Source organism: Erinaceus europaeus, chromosome 8 (genome assembly GCF_950295315.1).
Source record: "Erinaceus europaeus chromosome 8, mEriEur2.1, whole genome shotgun sequence".
Classification (NCBI taxonomy): domain Eukaryota; kingdom Metazoa; phylum Chordata; class Mammalia; order Eulipotyphla; family Erinaceidae; genus Erinaceus; species Erinaceus europaeus.
In genome coordinates, this window is record NC_080169.1 from 47,100,295 (window position 1) to 47,119,308 (window position 19,014).

Sequence of the window (19,014 nt, forward strand, 5' to 3'; positions counted from 1 at the left end):
TAAAATACAAATACACACACCTTGCATTTAAAAGATGTTGAGAGGGTCAGCAAAACAGCTCATTTGGATAGTGTTCTGCCCTGTCATACAACCCAGTTTTGAGCACTGCTTCCACCACACTCAAGGAAGTTGTTTTCTCTCTCTCTCCCTCTTTCCCTCTCTGTGTTGCTCTTTCTAACTGAAAAAAAAAGTCAGCCTTCAACAGGTGAAACCTTGGAGATGACAAAATAATAATATATCATACCACATAATGATGTATATAATCTTCTGAACATTACTGTATATTGATAATGGATATATAGAAATGTAGATATTTATATAATGCATTTATTATCTGATTTTACCTAAGCAAATAGCCCCTTAAATGCCTCTTGGGATTCTGGCTAGAAAGAAAACATTGTCTTTGGAGACATTTGCCAAGCTCTGTTAATGAAAAGCAACCCATTTGCTTTCTTTGCTTGAGGGTGTATTTTGAGTGTGCTGGTAATTGTACCATAGCAGCTGTATTTCCTGACTGTTAGTTTTATGCTTGATGAAGGATGATAATTAATGTGTTAAACACTTGGTGCATCCTGTTTGGAGGGAAGAGTCTATTGCTGCAGAATTACAGGGATATAACTTATGTCCCAGAAGTCTGAGTTTTATTTCTAATGAACCTTTCTCTAGAAAAGATAGCTATTTCCCAGAATAAGTTTGCTATCATTTAAAAAGTACCTATTTGGCTATTTTGATGTTTTGTGCTAATTTTTTACAAGGTAATAGCTATTGATTTTAACTCAGGCATGATAGTGTTTTTATTTACACTGACATATTCTGTCATCATTTTATGTTTATGATATATTGTGTAACATTCAATTTTTTTGAAAATATAGTCTTTAGACTTAATATTGCCAAAAATTATAATAGTTGTTGCAGCTCAGACTTAAAGTAGGAATTATCTTTTAAGTGGTCTTCAATAAAAAAGTAAAGCCCAAGTCTCACATTTTCAAACAATAAGTATTCATTGATTCATTAAGATGTTACTACTCATATATGGTATGTAGCTGTTATTCATGCATACACTATCAACAGGTTAATATTATACTGGTTACAGATCATCTGAAAATGTCTGTCACATGGTAAAAATTAATCTGGTCATGGGGCTAAAAAATGTAATATTACTATTATTAAGCATATTTTTGAAAGTATTGTAACCTTTCATAGAGAAAGTAATTTAGGCTAAAAGTTTTTAAAAAACTAGATGAAATGCTGTCTTCTCTGACTATCAACCATCAGTGAAATCCTATTTCCTTCATCTCTCTTCAATATCATTTAGTTACTCATTTCCCCATAGATACACCACAGACATCAGGTAATAATCCCTCAGTAGTCAAGTGACTTTCTGTAGAAAATCTAAAATTTTATTTATGTCAATGGCATTTCCTTCCCCTCTCTGGCATGCTTACATATGGGATGAGTTGACTGTCTTTGTAGAAAAGTGAATATTGGCTCTTTGTACAAGTGGACACACACATTGGGAGCTGGTTGTAGATAAAGCAGGCATGTCCTTCTGCATTTGCATTTTAAAGAGATTATAGTGCCAAGCAGTAATGAAAATGACTGGTAGCAGAGAGTGTTCCCACAACAGACCCCCTTCCAGTGCTTTTGGAAGAAAAGTTAAAATTTATCTTTGGCTGCATGAAACTTTAGAATACAAACTCTGGAGCAAGCTATACCTGACTTTAAAACTAGCTTTGCTGCTTTCCAGTTGAGTGGTAGAATTGAGGCAGTGGTGGTTTTGTGGGGGAATGAGACCCACGTGTCTGGTTCTTCAAGGAACTGGGAAGACCATGATCAAGCATAAAATGCTTTATTTAGGAAAATGAAGACATACATACAGACATGTACTGGTCATCCAGGGATAATGGTGAATAGGTGGTCAAGCTTGGCTTTTTATATTCTGACCTGTCTACCTGGAATGAACTTTTTATTAGTCTACGTAAATGATCTGCTTTTTCTTTCTTATTGTTTTTTATTTATTTATTTATTTTAAGAAAGTATTAATTAACAAAACCATAGGGTAGGAGGGGTACGACTCCACACAATTCCCACCACCCATTCTCCATATCCCACCCCCTCCCCTGATAGCTTTCCCATTCTCTATCCCTCTGGGAGCATGGTCATTGTGGGTTGTAGAAGGTGGGAGGTCTGGCTTCTGTAATTGCTTCCCCACTGAACATGGGCATTGACTGGTCGGTCCATACTCCCAGTCTGCCTCTCTCTTTCCCTAGTAGGCTGGGTCTCTGGGGAAGCGGAACTCCAGAACACATTGGTGGGGTCTTCAGTCCAGGGAAGCCTGGCCAGCATCCTGATGACATCTGGAACCTGGTGACTGAAAAGAGAGTTAACATACGAAGCCAAACAAGTTGTTGAGCTATCATGGACCCAAAGCTTGGAATAGTGGAGAGGAAGTGTTAGGGGGATACTCACTGCAAACTCTAGTGTACTTCTGCTTTCAGGTATATATTTTACAGTAGTTTATGGATACATGTGAACATATGCTCTCTCTCACAGAAACTGGTGTATATCTAGGTTTTGGGACTTTGTTAGAAAGTGAACCACCTGAGATGGAATTAGAGTATACTATGAAAGGAAAGGTCTCACCCGAGTAATGAAGCTGAAGGGTTGTCATTCCACACGTGAAGTCTCTGGACACAGTCTGAAGTGAAGCATGTTGAGGTGGCAATCGTTGTGTTGGTTAGGTTGTGATCGGCAGATGCAATATTATTTGATATGGATTGGGAGAGGCATACGGGAAAGTGGGCCCTATACAATGGTTCCAGGACTGGGGGAAGTAGAGGCTCTCTAGTGGAGATGTGAGGTTCCTGCTGTCTTAGGGTTCAAAAAGACAATCGATAGTTAATGTTATCATCACATTATTTGGTAATTGGGTTAACTTTGAAAAGTCCTTTTGTTAGGGCTTGCTATACAGTACCCAGTATCTTGTATATAGCTGTGCTATTGGTTGCTTCTGATCTACTTGGTCTAGGCTTTTGAGAGAGTCTGCATATCAATTACACTGCATATATTGAGAAAAGATTCAGTTTGTGTTTTGAAAAACTTCGAGACATACAATTAATTTTCCCCCTCTTGTATTAATTAACTAGTGATGTATATGACTACATTTTACTAGGAGTGTACATAAACACCATTCCCACCACCAAAAGGCTGTGACCCATCCCTTCCACCCACTCCCACCCCCCACTGTCCCAGGAAGCTGCATGTCTTCCCTTCACCTCAGGGTTATTACTTTGGTGCCCTACTTACAATTTATGACCTGCTTTTTCTATTGGTCCTGTCTTCCAAGTGAGACTGTCTAGTGTCATTTCTTCTTCCTTTTTAAGCCATGCCTACATTTATCCCACAATAATTATAACTTTCTCATGTGTCCTTTCTCTTCCCTCTTCCTGGGAGAAATAGCCAAGCTTCTTCCTAGGTGCCCTCCTTTCCTCTTCCTTGTCAGTGCCAGAGTTGTAAACAAACAGCCCAAGTGACATGAGTTCCAAGTCTAAGGTAATTAGCATTGTTTTGTCCTAATTTTACCACTAATTTGGGTATTAGTGGTATTGAGGGTGATGACCATGGTGATTAGTTACATCAGTATTTCTATGAGGATGTAAGAAGGATGGACTTATTAAGAATTCTGCAGTGGACACAGAAACAACCGTTGGTGGTACTCATACAGCAAAGTTTATGGAGGTAGCTGATGCCCTAAGCCAGCTTAACTTTCATGTTCACCATTTTCATCCTGGATTATGAGACTGTAAAAGTGAGTTTCACAAGCAGGGCTATGAGATAGGAGTTCTTGAAGATCTCTACAAAGGTTGTCCTACCCACTCACTGGACTTTCACAGATGCACTGGCAGTTGGATTTATAAATCCAGCCTTCAGCCCTACTGGTTCTGATCTGTTCTCTGGTAATTCCCACTGGGAAAGAAGAGGGTGGGACAGGCTTACAGGCAAGAAAGGGAAGAGGACTTCCCACCTCTGCAACAAGCCTAATTCTAAAAATGCAGTTTGGCTTTGCAACTGGCTGTTAGTCTGTGCCAAGATTTTTAACTCTAAGGAAACCTGAATTTGAAAAACCTGATATTGAACATGTTCAAAAATGTTCATTGAAACAGATGTCTCGGTGTTCCCTCCTTTCTCTCCTGAGGTCTGGGACTTAGTACTGTTATATAGAACATCATTCTGGAGCCCAAATCACTTCTAGCTTCCACAACTCAGTGAACATCCTTTCCTAAATTTTGTTTTTCTAAAACTCATATGCCTAACAGCCTTCTTCCACCCACCTCCACATTTTCTCTGTTAATCACTTGAACATTTACCAGCAAGACACATGGCTTTGTAGTTACTTGCTTTGAAAATAAAGCCATAATAGTTTTTATGAAAATTGAGTAAATATCTCTGCAATGCTATTTTGGTTGCCAGTCCCAACATGGCAATTACTCATGGCGAGCATCCAGAATATCCTTTTAGACTTTCAAGTTTTCTCTCAGTGTCATTACTTTACATGGCATTTAGAAGAATGAATTCTTTTCCCTAAGCCCAGGCCAGATCATTGGAAACAGCAAATTGGGATGCATCCAGGTCCCTAGGAAAGGAATGAGCAGTGTGCTTTACCATGGACACCACTGAAACCTGAAGTGGACAGCCATGAATGTGGCCCATCCCCAAGGATGGCCAAGCTTTCTAAATTGCTAATAGCTCAGAACCTCCTTACAAGAGTGAGTTCATCTTTTCCCCCTCCACCGTCTTCTTATGTCCACTCTTCCTTGAAAGGGAAGAAAAAAATATTGTCATTGTATGCGCCATTACTTTGTGCCAGGCATTCTGCTAAAGCTAAATGGTACAGCAAATCCATTTTGTCATTTGTGACTCTTAGGTACGAAGGTTGGTTATTATAATTAATAATATATAGTGTTAGATTCAATACTAACATACAAAAAGTGCATGTGTTTTAGTTAATTCTCAAACTAACCTTGGGAGCATGGGCCTATTTGGTCTTGTTCCCAAGTTTCAAATGTGAAGCCCAGAAAGGTCTAATAATTTGCCTAAGGCTGCCATCCCAGTGTGTGGTACTTCTTGGAATGGGATGCTCATGTCTTTTCCACTCTGCCATGAGGCACTTCTTCCAGGTGACACTTCTGGTTGTGAGGCTGGCGTGCATGGGAGAGCAGAACCACCAGCTTTAGCGAGTATAGTTATAAATGTTCAATTGAAAATAACACTTCAAAGCATTTGCTTGGAGGCAAATGTCAGTTCCTCAGAAACCTGGGAACCTGTGACCAACCCTTTAGAATTTGGACTGAAGTCTTTTCATTCTCATTGGCACTTCCTATGAAGGGAAAGTTAAATTATTCTTGGCTTGACTCTCTAATCCTATTTCTTAACTAGTCATAAAGTTGTAAAAGCCTGGATTCAAATGTTGCTCTGAATAACTAGTAGGTGAATGTCCTTTAGTGTGTTACTTCACCTCTCTGAGTCTCCATTTCCATGTCAGGAAACCAGGAGTACCAGCTTTATTTTGCTTGAGATGTGTAAAACGAAGTATAGTACCAATTGCAAGATGACATTTTTGCATATCTAATTCCTTTTCAATCTTTAAAAATTACTGATGTGAAAGTACATTTTGAGTGAGTAGTACAAGGAATATTTTGCTTGAGATGTGTAAAACAGAATACAGTACCAGTCACAAGATGACCTTTTTGGACTTCTAATTCTTTTTCAGTCTTTAAAAGTCATTGATAAGGGAGAACATTCTGAGTGAGTACCCTGTGATCGATATTTTGAGAGAGTATTAAATCTCAGTTAAACCTTACAGTGATCCCATAGAAAGGTATACTCTTCCTTACCTCTGTTGTTCTGATGGTTAAACAGAGGCTGCTGCAAGGTAATGACCCGTTTCCATATGACAGCACTATCTGATCTATTTCCAAAGTCTGTCTCTTTCCCAGTACCAATTGTTGTCTTATTTTTAAAGAATGTAAGTTTTCTTTATGAATGTGGTTACTCTTCTCTAATTATACTATAACTTTTTTAATTTTATAGTACAACTCAAGAGTCCTAGATTAATAGTACCTATGCTAAGGGCACAATACAGGTTGAAGCCTTAACAAGCTATAGTATCACAGCAGATTGAAGGACTCAGAAGGGGGATGAGAGAACTATTAAGAATATGTCGGGGACCTAAGCCCCTACAGTGGAATAGGATGATGTTTTGACTGAGAGTGAAATATACTAATACCTGAAATGTGGAAATGTGCTCTTGAAACAAGAAAATCTGTGATAAAGTGATATTCGAATCGAAAACTAGGAAAAAAAAAAAAGCAAGGGAGAAAAACAAAGAAACAATCATAGTTCTTTGCCTTAAAGTGCTTAGATACAAAGAGCAAGGTTGTGGATACAAAAAATCAGAATGTTAGATAGTGCTGAGTGCTGTAAGAGAACATAAATGAGGAAACGAAGGATTTCAGACACAAAAAAACACTATCAGGAGAGAGAATGGGAAGTCTTTATTAAGAAAATAGAATTAGGGTCAGGTGGTGGTGTACCTGATAAACCCAGAATTTCAGACACAAGAAAACACTATCGGGAGAGAGAATGCAAAGTTTTTTATTAAGAAAATAGAATTAGGGTCAGGTGGTGGTACACCTGATAAACCATGCACATTAATGTGCACAAGGACCCAGGTTCAAGCCTTTGGTTCCCACTTGTGGGGGGATCAGAACTGCAGGTCTCCCCCCCCTTCTCTATCTCCCCCTTCCCTCTCAATTTTTCTCTATATCTATCCAAAATAAATAAATAAATAAAATATTTAAACAAAAAATAAAATAGGTTTGCTTATCTCAGAAAATTAGAAGATATACAAGACTTTAGTGGGTGGGGAAAGAGTAACTCTAGAAGACGATTTCAGGTTAAGTGTGGTGTAAGTAAACAGCTGCAAATTTGGGGGTTAGGAGAATCAGGTCACTTACAGAGAAATGTCAAATTGAGGCTCATGACTTAGCATGCTTAAATGTCCTTGGAATCCAGACTTGACAATTATTAAAGAGAGTCCTTAAAATGGCAACTGTAGTGGTCCAGGAGGTGGCACAGTGGATAAAGCATCGGACTCTCAAGCATGAGGTCCTATATTCAATCCCCGTCAGCACATGTACCAGAGTGAAGTCTGATTCTTTCTCTCTCTCCTCTTATCTTTCTCATTAATAAATAAAATCTTTTAAAAAATGGCAACTGTAAAAAAAAAGGCAACCATAAAATGTATATTATATATCTATGTGTATATGTAGAGAGAGAGCATTTTTATAAATTTATCATAGCATAGGTGGGAAAGATTTATACTGAATGTTCACCCCTGAATTGCATGGCTCACACACCTCACCACAGCATCTGCTTTTTATTCCTCATGTGTTACTAATTATATCAACACAAACATACACCCAGCTGAGTTCAGCATCTTTTAACCATGCCCCACTATTTTGAGCACTTTTATTTCATTTTGTAGATAATTACCTGACACCTTCATATACACACAGTGCCAATGTTGGGGAGTAGCATAAGAAAGCTAAATGTCTTAATTAAAGAATAGAGAAAGTGCTACCCAGCTATCAAAATTAAACATTAAATTTAAGCCATTATATTAGGACTGACTGCTGGCCTTTTGTCTGTGAAATGTGTTTTGCTGAATAGTTTTGCTTTCATTCAGATGAATGTTGTTGCTTTTATTTTCCTAATACAGGAAGTAGTAACTCCCATTATTATATTAAGCTGTTTCCTTTCTAAGACACTTTTGCAGGCTTGGTCTGCATGTTTTCTTTGTCATGCTGGTCTTATATATTGTGTGTGCTTCCTGAAACCATTTAAGCATTGATGGAAACTATTAGCTTGTCAGTACAGCATTACCAAAGAAAGGTTACTTAGTCTAAAAATGTTCCCTCCTCTGCAGAGAACCTTGAAGTCTTGTATGATGCTATATCGCTGCTAATACTTAGTGATTTTCAAGAGCAATTTTAATGAAGAATCTAGTGTGTTTGGGGTTTTGAAGCAGAGCTCCTTGACATTTCATTTCTGGATTTGAATTTGAATGTGGCTTCCATCAGCCAGTGATTTGAAATATTTCCGTTGATGGCTGCCTCCTCTGCACAGTCACCCAGACTTAGATTCATTTTGCCTGAGCAGGTGTTCATGTCTCAGAGAAATGCTGTCACCTCTGACTTTTGCAGATGCTGCAGGGTTAAGAGTTTTCAGCTGAGTTTTGGATTTTAAAATAAACAAAAGAATTTACCTCCACCCTCTTTCTTCAGCTGAGTCAATTTAATAAAACTTTAGGGAGAATATTGGTTGACCACACAGAACATCTTATATTGGACAGTGACAGAAACTAATTTTGGTGGAAGAAAGGAGATGTGACTTACCCTCTGTGAGGTTTCAGAATTCCTCTAAGCTTCTTTAAATCTTCAATATATGCCACCTTTTCTAAAAAAAAAAAAAAAAAGAATTCCACGTGTTATTGCCCCTTGTCTTACAGAGGAGTTTCTTTTAGCTTAGTTTGACCTAAAACCTTTTCTTGTTTTAAGTTCGAGTCTTTGAGAAACTTCAAAAACTGAATGTGGTAATAAATTCACAACTGTAACTATACTAAAAAACATTGAATTGTATGCTTTAAATGGGGGAATTGTACAGAAATGAAATTATATCTCAGTAAAACACAAAGATTTCCCCCTTAGTTGAACATTCTAATGTACATTTAACAAGCCCGTGTACTCAGAATTAATTCTCTTTATGGTTTTATAAACTTCTTTTACACTATCCCCCTGAGCCTTTGAATTTCCTAACTAAAGAGGTTGTCTAATTTTCCCAGCTTAACCTTATGTGCTTTAATTTATCAACCACCAACTGCATATTTAGCACCTCTGTCAAGCAACAACAGCCAAATTATTACAGGGACAATGGTGATAGTAGAAAGAGAGGAACATTGTAACAGAAATTATTAATAATAAATTAGGACTGCAGCCAATCTGTTGGTGAAGCACAATGGTGACTTAACTGTGATTGTGGTGACAGGAGCCAACAATTGAGTCCCTGCTAATGGCCCAACTGGGGAAAGGGGTTGAAAAGAAGGAATGAGTGGTTTACATTACAAAGGAATTGTCTGAGAGCTGCTCAAGTGTGGTTATGAGGGGAGGTCAAGCTAGAGACTGAAGGGATGATAACCATGGAGCTGTCAAGGGCATCTCAGGGGCTTAGGCAATAGTGGTAGCAGCTAGACACAGACAACTGAGAGCAGACATGTCCTGGTCCTGCTAGTGCTGACTGATAAAAAGGAAAGGCAGTGAGAAGATAATTGAGCAAAATAGAATTCTGGACAAGTCTCAGGAAATCAAAATGGGAGTCTTGAATGGGAGTCTTTGGTGAATAAAATTGCTGAAAGGTGAATGAATATGGTGTGTGTATGTGTGTGTGTGTGTGTGTGTGTGTGTGTGTGTGTGTTGTAAATGCTATAATTGGCATATCTATTGAAAAAGGTAAATCTTGGCATCTGTTGAACTCCTTCCGTTTGCACATTTCCAAAACACACATGAGAATGCATACATGTACACAGCATTTACTAGATATTTTGAGGTATATACATATTAAAGAAAAAAAAATGTCAACTGTTGTCCATACTCCAGTTGGTTATTTGTTCTTATACCATCATTTATATAGCATGTTCCCCTCCATCCAAGGATCACAGGTTCCATTTAGTTTCATTCATCAAAGAGGTTGAAAGACCAAGAGAATATGATGAAACTAATAGGGCAAAATGTTAAATAATGCTGAACATAGGTAAAAGAATATTCTCCCTGTGTGAGCTTGGGTGTCCTCTTTATCTGGGTCTCATAAGACTTGTCCTCATACCCATTACACTACAACCCCAGTACATTATTTTTATTCTTAAAACAAACCAAGCTATTCTCACCTTTAGGGTTTCAGGGCAGGGGGTGGAGAACTCCTCTCTTCTCACTGAGTTGCATGTATATGGCTTGATCCTTCTTGTCATTTAAAACTAAGTGGAAGTATCATGGCCAAGAGTGAATATTTCTTCTAACTGAAGTAATGATCCAGTTGCTTCCTTTGTTGGGTTTTTTTGTTTGTTTGTTTGGGAGGGGGTGTTTCAGAACATTGCTCAGCTGTGGATTATGGTGGTACTGGGAATTGAACCTGGGACTTCAGTGCCTTAAGCATGAAAGTCTTTTTGTATAACCATTATGCTGTCTCCCCAGCTCCCAGTTGTTTTCTGTCACCCTATTTTAAAATTGTCCCTGGACTCATCACTAGCTGATAATAATGTTTATATGATGTTCATTAAATGTATCTCATCCAAAACAGTTCTTGGTACTTCATAGGTGTTCAAAAACTATTTGACTTAACATGCTAATCTAAAAGTCCAGAAATAGGAAGAAATTTAAAATGATATAAATATAAACTGTGCAAGAAAATGCTTCTTTGATTAGGAGACATATATCCAAAGGGAAAATATTGACCTTATTTTAGTTTTTTTTTTTTTTTTTGCCTCCAGGGTTATCGCTAGGGCTCAGTGCCTGCACTACAAATTCACTGCTCCTGGGGACCATTTTGTCCATTTTGTTGCACTTGTTTTTTATCGTTGTTGTCATTATTAATATTGTTGTTATTGCTGTCATTGTTGTTGGATAGGACAGAGAAAAATCAAGAGAGGAGAGGGGAAGACAGAGAGGGAGAGAGAAAGATACCTGCAGATCTGCTTTACCATGTGAGGCAACCCCCACTCCATCCCATCCCCCCACACAGGTAGGGAGCCTGGGGCTCAAAGTGGGATCCTTATGGTGGTCCTTGCACTTTGCACCAAGTGCACCCACTGCACTACTGCCCAAGCCCCAGTAATATATTTTTAATTCAGCATTAAATATTTAAAATATATAAAATATTTTTATATTCTTCATACCAGTGAATGCCGTATGATGAGATAGTTGATTTAATTTATGTTGGTTAAAAAGACATCTTCTGTCAGCATATACAATAGCTTCAGTTATATAAGTCTTACAAATATAAAAAACACAGGAGAAATACATAAGAACAGCTGCTTTTAGGGAACTAGAAGGGAGTAAAATTTCCTTTATTTCTGAACATTCTACATGTAACTATTGTTTTTCTAACTCGAAATATTTTAAGAAGCAAAACAATACAGAATAGGTATAATGAAACTGTATATGCAGTTTGAAGATGGAAGGACTTTATTGAATTTGGTATTCCTAACGAACAAAGCTTTATGGAAAGTACTGGTTGTTCATATGGTCTTTGCAAAAACTACATGACTTGTGGTGGGGGACAGATAGAGCTCTTTTTAGATTACAGAAATAATGCACAAAAATGGAAAACAGTTTAGTACATTGGATACTATGAGGGAACAGGCTTAACTGAATGGAAAAATCATATTTGAAGGTTCATAGAAACACATCAGGAAGAAAGAGTAAGATAGGATCACATCTTAAAAGAACATAAAAATTGAATAAAGAGGTTAAGGAAATGAAAATTATTAACCTCCAACAAAAATAGTTATTTACCCACAGAATAGAGTTTATTCTGAAACAAAACAACAACAACAACACAACAAATGATTGTAGAGTATACTAATAGGAAAAACCACTTGCATTTCCTAAATCCAAAGTTAGCAACACCTTAAATAACCTCTATAGGACCTTCCCTTAAGATCCTCAGGAGGAGGAAACAGCATCACCATTATTGATGGGAGATGCAAGACATGTTGGGTCCTGTGGTCTACTGATTTACAAGTATGTGGAGTTCTCTCTTTAGCCTTCCAACCTCCTCTAAATAGTGTTTTTAAATGTATTGAGTTACACAAAAGAAGTAAGAACCACTTTGGATTCTTGAGGAAAAGGGTAACACAATGATCTGAATGTTTTAGGAAAATTATTTAGTACAGGAATCTTCTGCTATATGTTATCTGCTCCCTTCCTATCTTTGAATAAGTAACAGGGAGGGTTTGATATCAGTGTTCATCTGGTCCATGGCAGACAACAAAATCAATCATAGCTCTGTTCTGTTGAGGATCATCTCCACCTGCCCTCTAGTCAGCTGTCACTAGTCACTCAAGAATTGGCATATGAAACTTAATTGCTTTTTTCTTTGTGTGTTTATGCTTGAGAAGTGAAAAATGGGAAAATTCAAAGGATAAGGGTTTAGATTGTCATAGTTTTAAGAATATAAGCGGGAAAAATATCTTGAGTTTTTCCTCTTATTATTTCTAGGCTTGCATTTTAACTCGACCCCCAAAGAGAGACCTTTTTGTACAACTCATTGTTCAGTTGTTATAAAAATATTTTTATATTATATTACCTAGATTTTGTCACTAGTGTATGATTCCTAGACAAACGTGTTTTTAATACTCATTCCTTAAATATTTTATAAACTCCAAAGACAGGAACTCCCAGAAATTATATGCTAAAAAATAAATAAGCAAACCTCTCACTTATTTTTAATCTACTCATTCTAGATTGGGATGCACCTGCTCTGTACACTTGTAAAAATTGCCTTGTCAGAACCCATTATCTATTTTTGTTTTTTACAAGCCTTTCTCTCTTTTTTTTTAAGTAAGCTTTTTTTTGGATTGCAAAAATAGCAAACAAAATTAAAACTAAAATTAAATTGTCTTATCTTTGGGAGAGGAAAATGCATCTACTTTGTCAGTGTGTAGGCTGAAAATGGAACAGAATGTTTATCTTAGCTTCTTGTTAAAAATAGAAAACAAAGTTAGCAATAACCAAAAGACCTTTTTTAAACAGACCTCTTACAAACACACACACACACACACACACACACACACACACATATTCCTAATGGCTCATTAATGCTTCTGTATATGCTAATATTTCTTGAATTGGTCTGCAGACACATAAAATTTTACTTTCTGTCCACTTGATTGCTTCAGGGTAAACCCTCCCAAACTTCTAATTCAATGTTTGGTTGCTAGAATAGGCAACTATTAATTTTAATATATTATTATTATTATTACTATCAGTGACCTTTCCTTTTCTTTCTTTTTGTTATCTACGTGTGATCAAGAGTTTACGAGACCCTATGAAAAAATTGGTTGAGAAAGAAGAAAGGAAGAAAATCACCCAGCAGGAAAGTGCAGAGGCCACAACAGAAGAGCCTAGTCAGTAAGTTATGGAATAATTCTCTTGGTAAAAATCTTTCTTCCCACAGGTACAGACAGCATAGTCCTCACTGACTAAATTTCATATAATTTCTCTTTTCTTCTTCTTCTTCTTCTTCTTCTTCTTCTTCTTCTTCTTCTTCTTCTTCTTCTTCTTCTCCTCCTTCTTCTCCTCCTTCTTCTCCTCCTCCTCCTCCTCCTCCTCCTTCTCCTCCTCCTTCTCCTCCTCCTTCTCCTCCTCCTTCTCCTCCTTCTCCTCCTCCTCCTCCTTCTCCTCCTTCTCCTCCTCCTCTTCCTCCTCCTCCTCCTCCTATTTTAGTGATTTAATATTGATTTGCAAAATTATGAGAGAATGGGTGGGTATAATTCCATACCTTTTCCCACCACCAGAGTTCTGTGTTCCCATCCCCTCCATTAGAAACTACAGTAGTTCTGCCTCTTCAGAGCCCTTCCCCACTAGGGAAAGAGAGAAACAGGCTGGGAGTATGGATCGACCTGTCAACGCCCATGTTCATCGGAAGCAATTACAGAAACCAGACCTTCAACCTTCTGCATCCCACAATGACCTTGGGTCCATACTCCCAGAGGGATAAAGAATAGGAAAGCTACCAGTGGAGGGGATGTTATACAGAGGTCTGGTGGTGGGAATTGTGTGAAGCTGTACCCCTCTTAACCTATGGTTTTGTCAATGTTTCCTTTTTATAAATAAAAATTAAAAAAAAAAGAAACTACAGTAGTTTTCCCAAAGTCACAGATATGGGTTGACTATTACTTCTATTACTATGTTTATATAGATTTGCCCATATTTTCTATGGTCCTGCCTTCCCTTCCTTTCTAAGTCATACCTACTGCTACTTTCATTTTTTCTCTCTTCACTCCAGGCCTTAGGGTTTTAATGGAATTGGTTGTTCAGAGACCTCTGGTCATCTTCCCCTAACATTGCTCCCCCTCTAGGGTTATGGATCAGCATTCTTTTGGGGGTGCAGAAGGTGGGAGTTCTGGATTATATTATTGGTTCTCTACTGGACATGGGCATTAGCAAGTCAATCCATAACCTTAGCCTGTTTGTCTTTCCTTAGTAGGCTAGGGCTGTGGAGAGATGAGGTTCATCTGGCCAAGGAAGACAGGATGGAATCACAATAGCATCTGCAACTTGGTGACTGAATGGCAGCAAGATACAAAGCAAGACAAAACAATAATATTGAACAATAAATAGGAACCAAAAAAGTAGAATAGAGCAGATGAAAATAGGGGCCTTAGGGTAGAAAGAAGCTATGAAGTCTATTTTGGGTATGTCTCTAAGGGCCCATAACTTTAGTAAATTTTGTTTGAGCTTGATAGCTAACATGTAGGTGGACAAAAATATTTTCTGAGAAGATATAATCAGAGTTAAGAATAGGACTACAAAGCTGAATTAGGGCAGATAGTAGCTCCCAAACCCAAAGAAAGTATATAAATACAATTAACTGTTAACCCATCAATCTGACCCAGCACTTACATATATTTACATTTAGCACAGAGCCTGTGTAACCTTTTAGTCCTTATCAGACTGAGTTCACAACCCAAGGTCCCAGCTGGGAGCATTCTAGGCTGCACTCATTTTGGGACCAGTGTTTCTCAAGGGACAGAGCAGGATCACCCAGCCTCCCTTCAGAGCTCTGTAGTTCTGTACCTAGTGATTGCTTTACTTGCTCACTTCTCAGAAGAGGAGTATAAAAGCTGAGTCCCAAGTCTTCTACTACATATTCCTTCTAAGCCAGGTATCAGTTAATCCAGTAATGCACCTGTGTCTAGGAAGTTAGATGAGACACACTTGTAAGGAGTTAACTGATACAAAAAAAAAAAAAAAAAAGAGGGGGTGGGGCTAAGTTAACAGTCTCTTCAGTAACACCTGATTTTCTGCCATGCGGTCTCAGCCCTAGCATCCCTCCCACTCTGCTCTTTTTGTACCCTATTTTATCCTTTTGTCAGTCAGTTACTAGAACTTGTCTTAGATAAGAAGCCCCCAGCTTTTCTTTCTTGGCAAGGATTATGCTATAAAATTGCCTTATATGTAGTGTTAAGATGTCATCATACTAAAGTTGTCATCATGCCAAGCTTTGACAGTGCTTTCTGCTATTTTCTTTTCTCCTCTGTGAAGCACAGAATAGCTTTGAGCACAGCTCATCTTCATTTCTCTCCTCTTTCCAAAGATGACACCTCTCATCATTTAGAACATTTACATGGGCTTTGCAGCAGTTACATGGTGGTTGGATCTAATTTCATGAAAGAAGGATTTCGTGTGAATCTTTGATTTGACTGAGTTACAAGAGGCTGCAGGGACAAGGCTAATCATGAAACTGACTGATACAGAAAGCGAACTAAATCACCTCCAGTGCTCCTTTTCCACACAACAAAATTTAGATAATAAAAACAGACTTATTTTTTCTATGTTTTTAAACAAAGTTTTGTGATGCACCCCACACAAATATTTGCTGCCAATTTACTGTTTATTTAAAATTTTTATTTTATTTTATTTTATTTATTTATTCCCTTTTGTTGCCCTTGTTGTTTTATTGTTGTTGTCGTCGTTGTTGGATAGGACAGAGAGAAATGGAGAGAGGAGGGGAAGACAGAGAGGAGAGAAAGATAGACACCTGCAGACCTGCTTCACCGCCTGTGAAGCGACGCCCCTGCAGGTGGGGAGCCGGGGTTCGAACCGGGATCCTTATGGCAGTCCTTGTGCTTTGCGCCACCTGCGCTTAACCCGCTGCGCTACCGCCCGACTCCCTGTTTATTTAAATTTTAAAACAAATACAAGAAAAAAAATTTAGTGCAGAACAAAGACAAGTTTTCCACTGTATATGACTATAGAATCTGCCCTTGAGGGGGGCAGGCAGTGGCGCACCAGGTTAAGCACACATAGTACTAAGCGCAAAGGGCTGGGGTAAAGATTCGGGTTCAAGCCACGCCCCCTTGCTCCCCACCTACAGGGGAGGCGCTTCACAAATGCTTAAGCAGGTCTGCAGGTGTCTTTATCTCTCCCTCTCTATCTCCTCTCCCCTCTCTATTTCCCTCCCCCTTTCTATCTTTCCTCCTCTCTCAGTTTCTCTCTGTTCTACTGAATAAAACAATGGAGGGGGGGAAATGGCCACCAGAAGCAGTGGATTCATAGTGCCTGCACAGAGCCCTAGAGACTGGAAGGAAAAAGAAAAAAAAATGTGATCTGAATCTGAATATGCATCTGTATTATTGGAAGTTTCAAGGGAAACCAGTCTAACCTACTGGTGATGTTGATGATAATGGCTATCATTTAGTGAGCAACTGCTATGTACTAAGCAGAATGTCAGGTGGCTTATCTCCAGTCATGTTCATAATAACCCCCCATGAAGTAACTGTTGGCGTTTCTTCATTTCATAAATGATAGGAAGGAGGCTGCCACTGTATAAAGATAGAGCCTAAAGTGAGTTTTGGCACTGTTTTTAAATAATATAGTTAATGCAATCAAAATAAATCACTAGCCATTACTTAAAAGAAAGACGATACTTAAGATTGTCTTGGCTGTTTTTAATTAGTTTCAGACTTATACACTATTATTTATAGCTCAAACATATATGACCTCAATTACTATTGAAAATGACAAAATGTAACAAGACTTTTGCTCAGCAGTAGCCAATAGAGATCAGCCATCATCCTAGGAAGAAGGTCAGAGTATCTGAAGAGCCTCAGGGTGTCTCTGCTATGATTTTACTAAGGTAGAGACAAAAGTACACAGCAATCTCTTGGATTTGAGATTGATCCTGCTGTGACCCTTACGTAGTTTAGCTAATCTCCTGAGGGACCCTTTCCTCTGATACTAGGGATTTCAACAAACACCTGTTTGCCATCAGTTTTTTAAAACTATTTGTATTTTTAAAAGTAGTAGTTATATATCTTAATTATATCTGTCTGCCTTGATGTTTACTGAAAACGTACCTTATGATGAGACAGATCATATTCAGATACTAAGATGCCTTGTGACAAGAGAAAATCAACAAATGTGTTTCTCCTTAAGAAAATAGAGGAGCAAGGGAGATATGTCAGTAGTTGAGTACAAGACTTGTATGCATGACTTGTATGCTCCTTCTCCTCAGGGTCAATCCCTGGTGCCATCATATGCCAGAACTGAGAAATACTCTAAATCTCTGCCTCTTATAAAAATAAATCAATCAGGGAGCTTGTTGAGTGGTTAACCTGCAAACCTGAAATACCAAATTTGATTTCTGGTACCACCAGATGCCAGAGCGCATTATAAGTGGTCTGGTTTCTCTTTCTCACCCTCCCTCTTTCATAAAGATATTTAAAATACAAGTTAATTGAAAAACAAAATGTATATAAATAATTATGTGTTTACTCTGAGAGTATATATATATATATATATATGGCTATAATAGATGTTATAAAGAAAAATTGACTGTTTCAAAAAAAATAATATTTTCAGAACTATGTTACTAAATTTCTTTTTTTTTTTTTTGCTTAAGGTTAATTTCATTAGAGGATGAAAACCAGCACCAGGAATCTTCTAGTTTTAAAAGTAAGTTTGATTTTTATTTAAAACTATTTCTGAAGGATTATTCATTTTATTTTTGACAAAATTCTTCTAGACCTTTTTTTCTTGCTAGTTGAGAAGAGTCTACACTAACTAATTTGCTTCATATTGCTTTTTTTCTTTCTTTTTACTCTTTATTAGTGATCTAATAATGATTTATAAGATTATGGGAATATAAGGGTGTAGTTCCACACTGCTCAGACCACCAAAGTTTCATTATTGCTGCAGTTTTAAATGCTTGGATATTAGTGATACCAACATTATAAGTGTTATTAGAAAAGGTTGTATATTTTGAATCAGAAAATAGCATTGGTGGCAGCATTTTAGAAGAATATTCTTCTATCTCTCCTCCTCTCTCAATTTCTCTCTGTTCGGCAGAAAAACTGGCCGGGTGGTGGTGTACCTGGTTAAGTCACGGACCTGGGATCAAGCCCCCAGTCCCCAACTGTAGGAGGCAAGCTTCACAAGTGGTAAAGCATGGCTATAGGTGTCTCTCCCTCTCAAGTTTCTGGCTGTCTCTATTCAATAAATAATTTTTAAAATTGAAAAAAGAGAAATTTTAAAAAATTAAAATAAAAAATAATACTAAAAAACAATATAGACAAGACAACAAGCTATTCATTTATTATATATGCATTATATATATATATATATATATATATATATTGCAAAATCTGCAGTTTAAGCTGTAGGGATAGTTTTGATAAGATGGAATCATTATTATCCCAGATGAGTTTAATTCTAAGTATCATATGGTAGGTGTTGACCATTGTTAGAGGAGAGAGCTTTCCTTCAGCTCTTCATCATGACTTTAAGACTTCATATGTGCTGAATGGTTCCAGGTCCCTTAGGGAAACTGGCCATTGTAGTCACAAGGATCAGAATGTACTAGAAAGAACTTGTCATGTTTTCCTGTCTCCTGCCAATGCTGCCAGTTTTGTCTTTGATGTTACTCTCTTATAAGAGTAGCTGATGGGGGCAAAGAGCATCTAGTTGAGTGTACATTTCTACTATATACAAGGACTTGGGTTCAAGCTCTTGGTCCTCACCTGCACAGACAAAGCTTGACAAGCAGTGAAACAGTGCTATAGTTAACTCTCTTTCTCTCTCCCTCATTATCCCCTCAGTTTCTGTTTTAGCAAGTAAAAAGAAGAAAACCATTTAAAAAAAAAAAGTACATTATATGGCAAATTGACTAAGATGATGTTAC

At 37.7% G+C, this 19,014-nt stretch overlaps 1 protein-coding gene across 8 annotated transcripts in view; it reads left to right on the top strand.

Annotated features, from left to right (window-relative positions):
* Positions 1-19,014, top strand: part of ICA1 (islet cell autoantigen 1) — a 181,102-nt gene that overhangs the window by 120,793 nt on the left and 41,295 nt on the right. For all 8 annotated transcript variants that reach the window (XM_060196175.1, XM_060196177.1, XM_016192587.2 and 5 more), the window contains 2 exons: positions 13,144-13,241; positions 17,737-17,789. In XM_060196175.1, the coding sequence (XP_060052158.1) occupies positions 13,144-13,241; positions 17,737-17,789 (151 nt within the window). The remainder of the gene's footprint in view (positions 1-13,143; positions 13,242-17,736; positions 17,790-19,014) is intronic.